The 18189-nt window shown below is 37.2% G+C and overlaps 1 protein-coding gene across 7 annotated transcripts in view; it reads left to right on the top strand.

Annotated features, from left to right (window-relative positions):
* RapGAP1 (Rap GTPase activating protein 1) overlaps nucleotides 1-18189 on the top strand; it is a 264659-nt gene that overhangs the window by 225928 nt on the left and 20542 nt on the right. For all 7 annotated transcript variants that reach the window (XM_065361098.1, XM_065361097.1, XM_065361099.1 and 4 more), the window contains one exon: nucleotides 8707-9033. In XM_065361098.1, coding sequence (XP_065217170.1) covers nucleotides 8707-9033 — 327 coding nt within the window. The remainder of the gene's footprint in view (nucleotides 1-8706; nucleotides 9034-18189) is intronic.

Raw genomic sequence — 18189 nt, 5'->3', positions numbered from 1 at the left:
TTACACTGTAAATCGAGTAAGAAATTCATATTTTGACGCGTGTATTATTGTCTCGCGGATTGTGGTGTGCATTGGTGTTACTATATTGCTTCTCGTCTCGCTCTCTTTTACATTCGTATTACGAGTACCAAGTACCTACATGAATTACCTATACGTACGTCCGTCTGTCTTGAATGCAATCGCAACATGACCAGGGTAATTACATCTGAGCAATTTTCAATTTCTCGCCTCATTCGTTCGTATATACTCGTAGAGCTGTTGGAGATGATCGTATCATTCATTGTTCAACGTCTGAATGTCTACCAGAGCGAGCTAACGGTTCACGGTACTTTGCCACTTGGATCGTATCGTACAATATCCGCGTGGGATGCTTTGCTATGCTGTGTGTGTGTATACGAGTTGGACAATCGTAATCGTTGCCAACTTCGATTCGTCTTGTTAGTGTAGTTTAACAAGTCCAAGTCCATTTTGGCACCTTGTTTTCCTCCCCCCACCCCCACCCGTGCATTCATCTCAACTGCTATAATCATTGCCGTCATTTAAAACACGTAATAAATATTTGTAGTGTACGTCTCCTCTCCTCGTCTTGACCCCAACCCAAGAGGCAAAAACACATCCGCAAACGTCAGTATTATGCTTAATCATCAGTATGCATAAAGTGTCTAATACATTGACCGATATCGAGTGAGTAGAATGAGAATTGGAAATGTGCGTCGATTCTTTATAGGAGTCTTTTTCAGCCCTCTGAACAAGTCCAGAAGCGAACCAGTGGAAAAAATTGTCAAATTTATTTTGGAAATCGGGATGGAAAAAAATGCTCATTTTGGGCATTCCTGAAATTCTAAAACAAAATTTTGAATAAACTTCAACTTTAATACTCCTGTCTCCTTTCCATTGAGAAATTTTTCAATTTTCATCCATTTGGTCACATTCTTCTCGGATCTCAAAGGGTTAAAAACAAATCTCAGAAAAATTACCATTTTTAAAATTTTACTTCGCCAATTTTCTTCTGAAATGAAAAATCAAAAAATCCAGCAACGACGATCGACATTCTTACATCGTGGCCGACCAAAACGACAGAAAAATTCTCCAATCGCCCCCTCTCCCTCCCTGAGCACTAAACCACCCCTTACGTGAAATATTACGACATCTCTGAGAATTACCAACCCATATGTTCTCATTGCGTCCATTTTCGTTTCAAATATTATCCGAATGTCCGCTCGTATACCTCTAATGGTAAGTTGTTGGCACTCGTGTTTTCAATCCATCAACGGATGTAGGATACTCAACCCACGGGAAACAACACCCAGGGTAATAATACGATAGGTGCGGTAGATATAGTACTCGTATATTCGTATCACTCCAACCTGAGTGAAAACAGAGACCACGGTATAATTTTTTCCCTTTTCGTTTCAAGGGGAGGACGAACCCATGAATAAATTAAGAGATATGACGATAGAGGGAAAGGGAGAGAACAGCTCTTTTTGAAATGACGCGAGGGTAAATCTTGAAAAATACACCAAGATTTTCGAGCGTTACACGGTTCACTCGAGGACACCAGGAGTGAAACGCTGATAAATTATTTACTCGAGTAAATTTCACGTATGAACTTACAATATAACCCTTCTCCAATCAGAGTGTGCTACACCGAGCAACATTCGCTTGGCAAGTACAAGGGGGAAAAAATGGTGGTACCTGTTCTGTGTTCACACCAAGTAAATGCGGACAATTAGTAGCTGGGTTCGTTTCTTTTCTGATAATACGCAAGTAGAAATAATAAAGATGACCGTAAAAAAAGCGAAATTTTCCTATATAAGCTGGGTGACCAAGGACAAGGCGCGGGTACTCGGATAATAATATAAGAAGATTTACGATGCAATGTGTACAGGTAAAATATTAATAAAAAGCGAAATTGCTCGACTATATAGTACATAAGGCCCAGCAGTCGTTCGGCTTGCATCACGAATTTCACGATAGTCGTAGGATAAGGTTACCTTTACCGGTACACATGTAATTTAAGTTATCCGTGTTGGAACTCGTAGTGGTAAATTTTATGCGTTTCTTTAGTAATAAAAAGGGGTAAAAATTGTCGCCTTTTATCACGTAATACGAATAAACCACATCAAATTGCAAAATTAAACGTTTATCCGCTTTCGCCACGTTCTTTAAGCCGATTGGAAGCGTCTGTGACGATGACGTGCCGTCACGTCGTCGTCGTGTCGTGTCTTCTGTCTTCTGCTTTTTTTGCCATGAAACAACTTTGAAAATTTATATTCGATGAGACGTGGGTCGTAATTTTTTCATATAAATTGGGCAAAAATCAAATTACGCGGGAAATCCCCGTCAATAGAATTTCATAATTTCATTCGAGATTTCGGATAGGAATTTTTCTACATATTTCTTTAGTCAATATATTTTAAAAGCTCTCGAATTTAGGACAAGAAAGCCTCATAAGATCAAAGAAATCGTCCAAGAAGTGTAACCATTCTTCGGATTTCTCAATCTCAAGTGAAGTATTCAAAATTATTATTCTTCTCAGCAAGTAATTTGTTCTTTTTTTATTAATTGAAGTCTTGTTTCGCACCTAGTTTGATTCACCAGTGATTCGTTCATTTGTTAAATGTTTTTTCACCTCTGAATGAATCTTTCTCGAACAAATCATCTTCAGTTCTTATCAATAGATTTGGAAAGGTCAAATTTTGCGACGTTCTTCTCCACTGGATTTGATTTTGATTTAGCAGTCATTCAGTCACTCTCAATTCTCGAATGATTCATTGTTTCTGAGCGAATCGTTCGCGAACGAATTGAGTCAAGTTTTTAATGGAAAGATTAAAAATTTAAAACTATCATGTTTTGTCGTGTTCGTGTCATCTAAATTTAATTTTTATTTTTCAGTGATTCGTAATTCATTCGCTCACGAACGATTTATCTCTCCTAAGCAAATCGTTCGCGAACGAATCACTCTCAATTAGACACATTGAACAAAATTTCGTTCAGTCTTCTGCATTATCAAATTTAATTTGATTTCCAAGTGATTCAGTCGTTCGCGAATGATTCTTCATTTCTGAGCGAATCGTTCACGAACGAATTTAGTCCAGTGATTCATTCGTTCGCGAACGATTCACCTCTCCTAAGCAAATCGTTCGCGAACGAGTCGCTCTCACTTTGAAGAATTGAACAAAATTTCGTTTCATCTTGTGCATTATCCAATTTGATTTCCAAGTGATTCAGTCGTTCACGAATGATTCTTCATTTCTGAGCGAATCGTTCGCGAACGAATTTAGTCCAGTTTTCGATAATATGAAGAATCAGGACTTGCAATTTCGTAGGGTCATCTTCACCTAGGCTTAATTTCATTTCTGAGTGATTCAGTCGTTCGCGAACGATTCATCTCTCCTAAGCAAATCGTTCGCAAACAAATCGCTCTCAATTAGAAAAATTGAACAAAATTTTGTTTCATCTTGGGCATTATCCAAGTTGATTTCCAAGTGATTCAGTCGTTCGCGAATGATTCTTCGTCTCTGAGCGAATCGTTCGCGAACGAATTTAGTTCAGTTTTCGATTATATGTAGAATCAGGATTCAGGACTGTCAATTTTTGTCTATGCTTGATTTCATTTTTGAGTGATTCATTCATTCGTTCGCGAACGAATCGCTCTCAATTGAAAAGATTGAACAAAATTTTGTTTCATCTTGAGTATTATCCAATTTGATTTCTAAGTGATTCAGTCGTTCTCGAAGTCGAATGATTCACCGTTTCTGAACGAATCGTTCGTGAACGATTAAATTCCAACTATTCAATTACGAACGATTTTTTCACCATTGAGTAAATCGTTCGCGAACGATTCGTCTTCAATTCTCATCAATTTATTTGAAAAAGTCAAATTTTGCTAGGTTCACTTTCGATAAATTTGATTTAGCGGTGATTCAGTCGTTCTCGAATGATTCGTTGACTCTGAGCTAATCGTTCACGAACGAATTGAGTCCAGTTTTAGATGATAGAAACAAAACTGTCAAGTTTCATCGAATTATCTAAATTTAATTTTGATTTTTCACTGATTCGCTTGTTCGTGAACTGTTCCTCCCGTCCGGACAAATCGTTCGCGAACGAATCATTCACAATTTCAATTGATAGATTGAAGATTGTTTCGTTTAGTTTTAACGTGTAGCATCTGATGTGATTTACAAAAAATTCAGACGTTCTCGAACGATTTGTCGATTCTGAGCAAATCGTTCGCGAACGATCTGAGTCTCGTTTTTGATACTGGGATTAAAACTGTCAAGTTTCATCAAGTTATCTACACCTAATTTAATTTTTCGATGATTCAGTCGTTCGTGAACGATTCTTCGCGTCTGAGCAAGTCGTTTGCGAATAAATCATTCGCAATTTTAAATTAAATATATTCAGCATCTGAGGTGGTACCTTCTGATACAACTGAACAGGGGTTTCAAGAACTTCCTTTTTCAAAACTGATCCATCCTACTCCAGGAATCGCTTCATTCGAGACGAATTTCCGGGCTAAATTCTGAATCAGTCTAGAATTTGTATCCTAAAAATTGAATTCCCCATCCCAAAACCCCCAAAATCGAGTCACCATCGCAGGCAAATATCCTGTACACTTCATCATAATATTACTCGTATATTTCTTTCCTTGGCACATGTGTGTGTTTCATGTTTATGCACTTCGCAGCTCGTAAGTCGTAATGACATACCAAAGCACCATCTGTACCAACCGTGGACAACAGATTGTTACCTATACACACGCCAAAGGTCGTACGCCGTTGGCAGGTGATAACCGGGCGAGAATGCGGGCTCACCCGCTTGTCCAGCCTCCATATAAAATGTATCCGCTCCTCACAGCGCCGTATCCATCTTTTGAATTTCAAAATAAAAATAAATACCTACGTAAGATAGAAGATGGTTATTTTCAAGGTCGTCCGAATGGTGTAATTCGTAGTGATATTTGTTTCGCAAAGCAGACGGCAGGGTGGATCGGTGGTGAACACAGCAATCAACCATCCGAAATACACATACAGCATGCGACCGATCTGTCACCTGCACCCCGCAGGTGATTCTTTCGATTTCATTGTATATCCAACGCAACAGCAGCCGACTATTGAAAAAAAGCACCTTTCTATTGTGTACCTCAGCGTACTACAAATAACCATCGTCTTTTTTCATCAGTGCTCCTTTTTATTCGATTTTTAAGAAAACCGCAACACAGTCTAGATTCAGGAGACGGACATCCACAATATACATAGGTATTGTATAGGTAAAAAACAAGGCACCAGTAACCGCACTCGTACGATTTCACCAAGCAACAATTACCTACGAGTACCTACTCCGAAAGTTTCCAACGGTTTTTGGAGTTTTTTACACGTATAAATATTTCGTCTGTCTTCCCTCAATCGTGAAGATCTATCTATACAATGAATTCACATTTGTACTTTTTTTTTGTCTGTCGAATGCTGCTGGTAGAATTACATTATTACAAATATCTACTTAGTTTTTTCCCATTTCTCTTGTTTTGCTCGTATTTCGTGCGGATAGGTAGGTATATAAGTCTGGGCATAGGTAATAGGTATAGGTCCAAATACCGTCTAGCTGCACGCTCTAGCGATTTTACTGCGTACAGTACACGGTTATCACCTGTCTCTCAAGCGTTGGAATCATTAAGCCATGATAGGCGTATCCGGAAACACAGTTGTGTGGTTTTCAGCTGTTTCTGTCTCTGTCCTCCTGGTACACGGGCCCTTCTTCGCCATCGTGTCTTTTTCGAGGCATTTTTGAAAACTCGGAAACTCACCGCGGTGGAAAAAACTACACACGGGTTGTACCATGCATCCGGTTGATAATTCGACCATTGTCGGTGCACCATCGTGTTGTTTACTCGTATATTCGATAATCCAATTCTTAATTCAAATATTCGTTTAGTGTGTCTCGTTGAAGCTTCAAAACACCACAAAGAACGAAGTCAATTCGACAGAGTATTTTATAGTCCGGCATATGACAATAGGAGTATTTGTAACCCCCCCCCCCCCCCGCCGATCCTCCGAGACAACTTTTTTCTTATAGGGGACATCGTAAGGAACATTTTAAAGAAAACTTGCCCCAAAAAAAGTTGGTTTTACTTGCAAAATGGCGGCCATTATGATTGACAGGTCAGCCGAAATTGCAGATTTTGCGTTTCAACATAAGACTTGCACGAAATTTTTCAAACTTTACAAAGGTAGATCGAAAGATCATGCAAAAATCTATCACCTGTCAAAATTTCAAGTGCTAAACTGCGTTTTTCGATTTTTGGTGAATTTTTGAAAATCAAATTTAGGCCAAAAATTAGGGAAAAAATCAAAATTTTACCAAATTGACCAAGAAAGCTGAAAAAATTGGGATATACCCTATTTTCGACATGCCAAATCAATTGGAAACGATTTCAACCCGTTTTGAGCAGTTCTGGAGCCTCCAGCAGATTTCTGAAACTTTAAATTTCCCAAAATTTCATCAAACTGAGATGGAGAGTCGAAATTCATTCTGCAAACTAATTTCAATACGCTACGAAGTTGACTGCTGGTGGATTTCATGTCGTTTTGGAGCCCCCAGCGACTTTTTGAAAATTCCTGAAGCCTCCAGCAGATTTTTGAAACCTTAAATTTTCACAAAATTTCATCAAATGGAGATGGAAAGCTGAAATTTACGCCACACTCCAATTTTAACACCCTCTGAAGACGACTTCAGGTGGGATTAAGTCATTTTAGAGCCTCCAGCAACTCTTTTGAAAACTAATGGAGCCTCCAGTAGATTTTTGAAACTTGAAATTTCCCCAACATTAATTTATCAAATGGAGATGTTAAGCTGAAATTTACTTCGCAGACTACATGGTGGTTTCAAATGGTTTTGAAGCATCCAGCTACTTTTAGGAAATTTCAATTTTCCAAAAAAACGTCGCTGGAGGCTCCAAAACGACTTAAAATCCACCAGCAGACAACTTCGTAGCGTGTTGAAATCAGGTTGCAGAATGAATTTCGACTCTCCATCTCAGTTTGATGAAATTTTGTGAAAATTTAATGCTTCAAAAATCTGCTGGAGGCTCCAGTAATTTTCAAAAAAGTCGCTAGAGGCTCTAAAATGACTTGAACTTACCTGAAGTCGTGTTCAGAGGGTGTTAAAATTGGAGTGTAGAGTAAATTTCATCTTTTCATCTCCATTTGATGAAATTTTGTGAAAATTTAATGCTTCAAAAATCTGCTGGAGGCTCCAGTAGTTTTCAAAAAAGTCGCTAGAGGCCCTAAAATGACTTGAACCCACCTAAAGTCGTTTTCAGAGGATGTTAAAATTGGAGTGTAGAGTAAATTTCAGCTTTCCATCTCCATTTGATGAAATTTTGTAAAAATTTAGTTTCAAAAGATTTCTGTAGGCTTCAGGAATTTTGGAAGAAGTCGCTGGATGCTCAAAAACGACTTGAAATTCACCTGCAGTACTTCGTAGCGTATTGAAATTAGTTTTTAGAATAAATGTCAGCTTTACAACTCCAATTTGATGGAATTTTGTGAATATTTCGAGTTTCAAAAATCTGCTGGAGGCTCCAGAACTGCTCAAAACGGATTGAAACCGTTTCCAATCGATTTGGCATGTCGAAAATAGGGTATATCTCAAATTTCAGCTTTCTTGGTCAATTTGGTAAAATTTTGATTTTTTCGCTCATTTTTGGCCTAAATTCGATTTTCAAAAATTCACCAAAAATCGAAAAACGCACTTTAACACTTGAAATTTTGACACTTTTTGAAAATCTTAAATTTCCAAAATATAACTGGAGGTTCTAGGATGGCTTAAAACCACCTCCAAACAACCCAGCACGTTGAAATCGGGATTAAAAGGAAATTTTAGCTGTACAATTTCATCACTGGTTGAAATTTTGTAGGAATTTCAATTTTCAAAAATCTGCTGGAGGCTCCAGAAGTACTCAAAATGGTTCAAAACTGTTTCCAATCGATTCGAGAGTTCGAACTTGAGAAACATGCCACATTTTAGCTTTCTACGACACTTTGGTGAAATTTTAGTATTTTCATTTTTGGTCCTTCGATTTTCAAAAATTGATCAAAAATCGAAACCTGAAATTTTGACTGGTGATGTATTTTTGCATGTTCTTCCGATTAAGATTTGTCCGATTCAAAAAAAATTTCAGCCAGTTGAGACTGTAAAAATATCCTGACAAGTCAGTGAAGTTCAGCGAGAATGAAAGTTTTCCAAAAGTTCCTCATTCGAGAGGCAAAAAATAGGTACTTCAAAAATACCTTTTTAAAAATCCTTTTGAGGAAAAAACTTCGAAAATGACCAATTTAGTCAATCCTGATCTATTTTATGTTTAAAATTACCTTTAAAAATCTCCTCTAATGAGGTCAAACCAGACTAAAAATCAAAAAACCCTCATCATTCTCAACTCTTCGCCCGCCAACACTTTCCAAAACATAATGAATTCTACGAGTTGATGAAACATTCAAGGCTCATCCCAACTTCTACATATGTATATCCAATCGCTCTAGAATTAAGTATTGTTCAACTCGCACACCCAATGGCCAATAGTCATCATTTCACACTCGAATACGAGTATTCCCAAAACACGCCATCTAATTATCACAAAACGGTAATAAAAATACCTACAAAACGGATGAAAATTAACGCCGATGTATTTTATTCTTATTTGCGTAGGCTAACAGAGAAGACAAACAGCAAAGCTGTTCCAACAATGGAAGCGGAGGCGGAACAGGAACGACGACAACGTCGCCCAGCTGCTCTCAACATCTACTGGAAGAAGCGCTGAAAATGAGGCCTCCTTATCCGACCATCATTCTACCGACTCAAGGAGGCTACTGGCTCGATGGAAATGATCAATACGATCCCGGTCATAATTCCGTATCGGGCACCAATACCAATACCAATTCCAATTCTAATTCCAATTCCAATTCCGGCGTTTATAGTTTTAAATTCGAGACCGACGATACAGCCAAATGTTACCGAAAATTCTTCATGGGAAAAGTAAGTCGATGTTTATGTGTTTTTTTCTGTTTTTTCGCCTCGCAATATTTACGACTAAATTTCTCGATAATTATCGTCATTCGCGTATATATGTATTTTTTTTATACGTGAGTAATATGCCTCTTATGCCCATAATCTGGCCAGATGCACGGATCGACTCGTATATACATATTTCGTGTATTCGTTGCGGACTAAACGATACATACCTGCGACGAGTATTTATTACTTGCCATAACCTAGGCGACGACGATACACTTCTGGCTGTAAAATCGCTGCTATTTCACCGAACATTACACGTACCTGGTTTGCATAAATTTTCCTCTCACCTGTGTGTATTCATCTGGTTTCGATTTGTTCTGATAGGTTTTTTTTCGGTTATTTTAAAACGCCCACGTGTTGAATTAATCGACGACGTCGCGCGTGTTTTTTCGTTTCCCTTCCAATACATCGAGACACGTATGGGTAGTAAATCAAACACCGAAAGCGTCCCCGAGTTGGAAAAATATTTCAATCGCGTTAATCGTACTCAGCGTACGATCGCGCACAGGCGATAAACGGTCGAATTTTATCGCCAGATAAACCGATTATGCCGCGAAAATTAATAAATCACGAAACTATACCATTCGATATCGGTTATTTAGGCGCGTTCTGAGCGCCCCCGCGGCCCAAGCGAAGCGATTCGCTTTGCAATCACACTCACTCTCTCTCTCTCTATCATACTGTAATAATATGTACTCGTATCTCTATCATATAGACGTGTAATGTACCTACATTTACATTGTACCGGTATGATATCTATTTGTTTGCAGTTACGCCGCCGCCACCGCAGCGTAATCGAGCTAGTAAATTATTACATACGCCCTTGAGAATCTCGTACCTTCGAATAATTCACTAATTCTCAAGAGTTCGGTTTTTTTTTTCAAATTATTACATAATACAATAACCATAATTGGTGAAGGAATGCGCTGTGCCATTGATATACATTACCTGTACATACCCAGACACCGCACACATAAACAAAACCCCCTCCCAGTCCTCCTTTTTCATGAGCCACCACCGCACAGTAACTCTACCTCAAGATAAATTAGGTTCCAAACTCCCCCCTATTTTTCAAATATCCACCTAATATCGATTACTCGCTATCAAAATCCCTCGTTCCCAAATTATCACGGTGTCTACTAGAATTCGGAAAGATAAATTCGTGCATTTATCCTGCCTTTTTCATATTCTCTAAGTGGAATTTCGTACCGCGTCAATGTCGTGAAATCCCCCCCCCCCCAATCCAAAAAAATTAAGTCTTCAAGGTGTTTCCAGATTTTCAAAATATTTAAATTTTTTTATATTTTTCCCCATTATTCAAAAGAACGAGAGAATTATCAAAAAAAAGTTCAGTTCATTGAAATCCTGAGTCAATACATTTTTTGGGGTTTTTGGAGGATTTTTGGACTACTTTTTAAATTGAGATGCAAACCAAATTTTCCATTTCATTCCTTTTTTTTTTGACAATAAAAAATGAAAACCAAGCAATCAATAACAAAAACAGACTTCACTCGACCCCTCCTCTCCCCAAACACACAAAAAAATGTTTAAAAAATCAAATTTTTCAAAAAATTGAAATTGGAAGAAAATTTGTAAGCGAAGTATTTTTTAATTTTGAATCAATTTTTTTAATAATTTGAAGGTTTTTGTTGCGCGTTTGAATTTTTTGATTTTTTCACTACATTTTTCATTTTTGACAAAATTCACTATTTTCACCAGCTGTTACATACCCTGTATTTTGAAAAAAAAAGACGCTAAACTTGATTTGAATGGTTTTTAGACCACTTTTTAGAAAATCTGAAGTTTTCAAAATACACTCGACAGCTGCAGAACAGCCTGAAACCATCTTCAATTGACTCGAAACCGTTTCCAATCGATTTGAAGGGTCGAAACAGGGCACACAGCAAATGTTCAGCTTTCTGGGTCAATTTGGTAAAATTTTGATTTTTTTTTTCATTTTTGACCCAAGTTTGATTTTTTAAAAATTCATCAAAAATCAAAATCGTTTGCGAACTCAAAAATTTGATCTGCTGTTTCCAAGTTCGTATTTGGAAAATCAGACCACCTCAGTCCTCAATTCAAACCTGATGAACAATTTTTCAGCTAGTTTTCTAATTCCGCGATGTTAGAATTGTTTTGATTTGTCACCGAAAATAAAAGGTCACAGGTGTAGAGGTGACTTATTTTTCTTGTAAGGATTATAAAATTACTTACGTATTCTCAAACGCGAGTTCATATTCTATCGTTTTTGGAAGGAAATTTGCACTCACCTGAAACAAAGAAAAATTAAGGTGGATTAGTTGACTATAAAATTATTGATTAAGTAATAACAAATAGTCCGGCATATGACAATAGGAGTAATTGCACCCCCCCCCCCATCCTCCGGGACAACTGTTTTCTTAAAGGAGACATCCTAAGGAACATTTTAAAGCAGACTTGCCCAAAAAAAAGTTGGCCTTACTTACAAAATGGCGGCCATTTTGATTGACAGGTCAGCCGAAATCGCAGATTTTGCGTTTCAACATAGGACTTGCGCGAAATTTTTCAAACCTTAGAACGGTAGATCGAAAGATCATACAAAAATTTATCATCTGTCGAAACTTCAAGTGCTAAAGTGCGTTTTTCGATTTTTGGTGAAATTTTTGAAAATCCAATTGAAGCCAAAAATGAGGGGAAAATCAAATTTTACCAAATTGACCAAGAAAGCTGAAAAATTGGGATATACCCTATTTCAGACATGCCAAATCGATTGGAAACGGTTTCAACCCGTTTTGAGCAGTTCTGGAGCCTCCAGCAGATTTTTGAAACTTTGAATTTTCACAAAATTTCATCAAATGGAGATGGAAAGCTAAAATTTACTCTACACTCCAATTTTAACACCCTCTAAAGACGACTTCAGGAGAGTTCAGCCATTTTAGAGCCTCCAGAGACTTTTTGAAAATTACTGGAGCCTCCAGTAGATTTTTGAAACTTGAAATTTCCCCAAAATTTCATCAAACTGAGATGGTGAGCCGAAATTCATTCTGCAAACTAATTTCAATACGCTACGAAGTTGACTGCTGGTGGATTTCAAGTCGTTTTGGAGCCTCTAGCGACTTTTTGAAAGGTTGCATGGCATTTTTTTTGGAAAATTGAAATTTCCTAAAAGTAGCTGGAAGCTTCAAAACCATTTGAAACCACCATGTAGTCTGCGAAGTAAATTTCAGCTTGCCAACTCCATTGGATAAATTAATTTTGGGGGAATTTCAAGTTTCAAAAATCTACTGGAGGCTCCAGTAATTTTTAAAAAAGTCGCTGGAGGCTCTAAAATGACTTGAACCCACCTGAACTCGTCTTCAGAGGGTGTTAAAATTGGAGTGTAGAGTAAATGTCAGCTTTCCATCTCCATTTGATGAAATTTTGTGAAAATTTAAAGTTTAAAAAATCTGCTGGAGGCTTTAGAAATTTTCAAAAAGTCGCTGGAGGCTGCAAAACGACTTGAAATTCCCCTGCAGTACTTCGTAGCGTATTGAGATTAGTTTTGAGAATAAATTTCAGCTTTACAACTCCAATTTGATGGAATTTTGTGAGAATTTCGAGTTTCAAAAATCTGCTGGAGGCTCCAGAACTGCTCAAAACAGGTTGAAACCGTTTCCAATCGATTTGGCATGTCTGAAATGGGGTATATCCCAATTTTTTCAGCTTTCTTGGTCAATTTGGTAAAATTTGATTTTTCCCCTCATTTTTGGCTTAAATTGGATTTTCAAAAATTCACCAAAAATCGAAAAAAGCACTTTAGCACTTGAAATTTTGACAGATGATGAATTTTTGTATGATCTTTCGATCTATCGTCGTAAGGTTTGAAAAATTTCGTGCAAATCCTATGTTGAAACGCATTATCTGCGATTTCGGCTGACCTGTCAATCAAATTAGCCGCCATTTTGTAAGTAAGGCCAACTTTTTTTTGGGCAAGTTTGCTTTAAAATGTTCCTTAGGATGTCTCCTTTAAGAAAAAAGTTGTCTCGGAGGATCGACGAGGGGGTGCAAATTACTCCTATTGTCATATGCCGGACTAATAATAATGGTCGAAGGCCAAAGTTGAAATTAATTCTGACGATCTCGGCATTTTTTAATAAAAGAGTCAGAAATGAATTATATTCACAAAAAAAGTATCACAAAAATTGTAAAATTGTTCGTGCAATCACTTAAAAATATCAAAAATTGATGGACCATCAAAAAAAGTACAAAATTTGGGAAAACGTCTCATTTGGGTAAAATTTGCACTGACTGCTTAGATTATTGAAAAAACTAAAAACTAATCGAAAATTCTCAAAATTGAATGATGATTCGACAAAACTGCAGACGATGTAGTAAAATTTATCAAACTGACCCCCCCCCTTCCCTCCCACCAAAAACTGAAAATTGCCATAAATTGAATTATGGTATCTAACAAACTTTTTTTTGAAAAAAATCACTACTTTTTTCAACCAAATTTTCAGAAAGCTCTTCACATGACCCCCACCCTCCCCACACACACTCAAAAAAAATTTCAAAGTCAAACTTTTCTTGCCAATTTTTAGATTAAACCTTTTTTTGAGGACCCATGTCTCGCCTCCAAAGGCACATTTTTCTGAATAACTGTCAACTCACAATAAAGGTCTCTGCAGAATTTGGTCAAAATCGGATCCCTTTTCTTAGAGGGAGGAGGGCAATCCACCCTATCCCACATATCTTCCCAAATCTGAATTTATAGCAACAACAGGAATTTTTTCACAGCACACACATCACAAATTTCCATCATCCTAATACTTGTGTGTACATATTCAAACATCTATTCCTCCAAACACACTATACATAATACTGTTGTTGAACGGAAGAAAGTTTTTTTTTCCTAGTCGAGAAAAGCAACCAAATGATACGGTACGCCTGGAACGAAACGACCGACCGGTCACCGGTCAGTAACGATGCGAATAACCTTCCAAGTTGGACTTTTGACCGTGAAAATATTTTCATTCTTGTTTAACGCTAGTTCGGAAGTACTTCATACTATGCCTATGCGATAAAATGGAAATGTAGATTGTATAGACTACTCGTATACTAGGTGACTTTACTACTTCAATCTAGGTAAATTCACATTCACGGACGCTGCGGCGTTGTACTCGAGCATGTGGAACCTTTCCTTTTCCACGCTGACGCAGCCAAGGCGAGCTCATCCGAGCGTAAAATGTTTTGTTTTTCATTGTACTCTGGCACAGTACTCAGCCCTTCTTTGAAGTTTCAAGATTATTATTTTTCATTATTGTAATTATATACGAGTGTACTTGATGATGGCGGTTCTCAAGAAAATTGCGGTATCGGCGTCGTAATTCGCGCGTAGCGGGAATCGGACCACGCCACGTCTTCATCGTCGTCGAGAATCGCACCATTTGCGGATATCTACATCTAGCCGTATATCTACGAGTACGTGAATAATGTGCCTAAACTAAACAGTTGGAAGAATCTTTCTTGGACGCTCTCAGAGATGGTTATCATTCCTCATTGTTTTCATGTTCGTTCGTAGTACATACATTAGTAGGGTATTACTGTGTATTTACATCGTGATCGTATCGCATCATTTGGTTTCGAGCTTAATACGTACTTACGAATAGAAGAGGAAATAAGAATCGATGTACCTAAAACCTAGTTTTACATGGACCTACATACAGAGACTATCGTTCGTTGGTCAACTTGGGCCATCGTAAATGACCATAAGTATCAAATTGACATTAAAATTTCCGCGAGTTATCTACCGACGAAAGGAAATGTAGCCGGTTGCTTAATTACAACGAGCGCCGAATACTTTTCAAGTACATTAGCAGAAGCGTATTAACTACTGCTGGATCAACTTTCACAAAGTTGGAGAAAAAGTTTGGAAAAGTTGCTTTTTCCGCAGCTATTAGCAATATTTCATACACCAGCAACGTTTTACGTGGCTTGGCGGTGAGCTATGACGCATGTCGTCCGCAAAGAAAAAGCTGATCACAAACCTACGCCATACAAATTTTAAAATAAACTCCGATGTGCAAGGACATGAAAATGCTATTTATTTCAACGTTTTCCATCATTTTTTTTTTTTTTTTTTTGTCAAAAACTAGAGAAAATTACAACTTTGAATAGGTTATAATTCGAGTGGCAAAACATCCCTTCCTATTAACAAAATACACTTAAATTTACCTCTCTCCTCTATCTCAAAATGGATTCAAGACTGTTTTTTTAATTTTTTTGAATGTGTCATCAATTTAGCTCTAGTGAAGCCAATTAATGAATTATGTATTTAGAAAAAGCTAACCAGCGAACCTTGAAAATGAACCAAAAAAATTGTTCATATCAACTCATCAAATTGAATTATGAAATGAAAAAATGGAATGAGGCAATGATGTTTGAGGAATCAACTTACAGATGAAATTCTGAAAAAGCTGCAGGAATGTAGAGAAGTTTGTCAGAAAGAGAAGCTATTTTTATACTCGAGTACGAAATTTCTAACCGAAAGGTGCTCTCATTCTTCCTCAGCCAGAATTCGAGTAAAACCAAAAGAAAAAAAGGTGGAAGTTTTGAGCAAGGTGTCTAACAAAATTTGGAAATGAAAAAGCAGGACTTTTGGTGGGACATTTTTCAAACACTTTACGAGTTCTTTATCGGGGGGGGGGGGGGAGGGGGAGGAGGAATAATATTTGACCCGACAATTTTCTCCTTTTTTCAATGTATTTTAGAGATGCTGAAATAATGACGTTTAAAATTTGTTTGGTTGTCACTAAAAATTCAAAAATTTGTACCTACTTTTTTGATGGATTTTTTTTTGTAATTTTTTCGCATTTTCATGAAATTTCATATCATACTCGTAGTCCCCCCCCCCCTCCAAAAAAAATCAAATCTTCAAGGTTTCAACAGGTTTTTGAAATTATTTCAAGCACGCGAATTTTTTGAAGATATTCTTCTCCGAGATCTTTTTTCCTCCTCTCTCACCTCAACCTCAACCCCAACCTCAACCCGTATCATGTGACTGTATGTGCTGAAAATTTAATATTTTTCATCTCCGGAGGAAATCAATGGTCAGGCATGAAATTCGGTCACTTGAAAACTGACTTGGTCACTAATTTCACTTGCAATACACTTTTGTCACTATTTCGGCGAAAATGCCCCCCCCCCCCCAAAAAAAAGATTAGTTGTGTAAAAAAGAAAAAGTGCAAAATTTTAGGAAATGATCAATATTTTTCATAAAAACCCTTCAGAATCATCATAAAAAAAAAAAATTAAAAATCAACTGTTCAACATTAAAAATGTAAGACGATGTGATTGTATAGAGCCGATACTTTCTAAACCGTACAAAGGTAGATCGAAAGATCAGGTAAAAATTCATCATCGGTCAGAATTTCAAGTGCTCAAGTGCCTTTTTCGATTTTTGGTGAATTTTTGAAAATCAAATTCAGGCTAAAAATGAGGGAAAAAAATCAAAATTTTACCAAATTGACCAAGGTAGCTGAAATTAGGGATATACTCGATTTTCGAAACGCCAAATCGATTGGAAACTGTTTCAACCCGTTTTGAGCAGTTCTGGAGCCTCCAGCAGATTTTTGAAACTCGAAATTTCCCAAAATTTTAATAAAAATGGAGATGGAAAACCGAAATTCATTCTGCAAAATAATTTTGATACGCCACGATGTCGACTGCAGGTGGATTTCAAGTAGTTTTGGAGCCTCCAGCGACTTTTTGAAAATAAATGCAGTTTGAGAAATTTCAAATGGTTTTGAAGCTTCCAGTTACTTTTTTGGAAATTTCAATTTTCCAAAAAACGCCATACAACTTTTCAAAAAGTCGCTGGAGGCAGCAGTCGACTTCGTAGCGTATTGAAATTAATTTGCAGAATGAATTTTGGCTTTCCATCTCCATTTAATGAAATGTTGGGAAATTTCAAGTTTCAAAAATCTACTGAAGGCTCCAGTAATTTTTAAAAAGTCGCTGGAGGCTCCAAAACGACTTGAAATCCGCCTGCAGTCGACTTTGTGGCGTATCAAAATTAGTTTGCACTTTTGCAGAATGAGTTTCGGCTTTCCAACTCCATTTGATGGAATTTTGTGAGAATTTTGGGTTTCAAAAATCTGCTGGAGGCTCCAGAACTGCTCAAAACGGGTTGAAACAGTTTCCAATCGATTTGGCATGTCGAAAATAGGGTATATCCCAAATTTCAGGTTTCTTGGTCAATTTGGTAAAATTTTGATATTTTCCATTATTTTTGGCCTGAATTTGATTTTCAAAGAAAAAAGTTGTGCCGGAGGATCAACCGGCGGGGGGGGGGGGGTGTGCAATACATCCTTATGCGGGTTTCCCGACTAACGTAATATTTAATTTGCTCTCATTTCTCAAAATTTTGGTCACTTTTTTGCTATTTTTCAGTCACTAAAGTCACTAAAAAAATTAAATACGTAGTGGATTTCATGCCTGAATGGTCCAAAAATTGTGAAATTTCCACAAAAAACAATCGCCAGATGAATGTTTCAAAGCAATTTTTTTCGAAAAAAAATTCCCACATTTAGTGTGATTTTTTCACAATATTTCATTCCATTTTGCAAATATCTGCTTAATTTTTCGTAATTTTCAACAACATTTTTCTAATATTTGAGCATTTATACATACGACATTTTGGCTCAATTTTCGAGAGTTTCGTTAATTTTCAGTAAATTTCAACTATTTTTATGAAATTTCAACAAATTTTCAAACAATTTTCACAAAACTTTGTTCGATTGACAAGTAGAAGAATACGTAGATCTACCTCCTACTTTGGGAGGTCTTACAATTAGAATTACCTTTTCATCTCGAGAGGGTGTTTTGAGATCGAATAATGTCCCAAATCGCAGGGTGAACGTTGAATTTCACGACACCCAAACACCCTTTCACAACTCTACATCAGGCGAAGAGAACCCCCATCACAACAAAGATAAGTCGACGGCACGAAAAACGAGTCATACAGAAAGAAACAGACGCAATATGCAAAGCGAAGCGAAATAAACAAACGATCATAAGAACGTGCTTCGCATACGCATAGATTGCTGTCTGTGTTTCTGCTCAAGTTCATCATACACGTGAAAAAGAGCAGACAACGGT

Source organism: Planococcus citri, chromosome 4, assembly GCF_950023065.1.
Source record: "Planococcus citri chromosome 4, ihPlaCitr1.1, whole genome shotgun sequence".
NCBI lineage: Eukaryota > Metazoa > Arthropoda > Insecta > Hemiptera > Pseudococcidae > Planococcus > Planococcus citri.
Note: the sequence above shows the minus strand (reverse complement) of the source record. Positions and strands in the feature narration are given on the sequence as shown.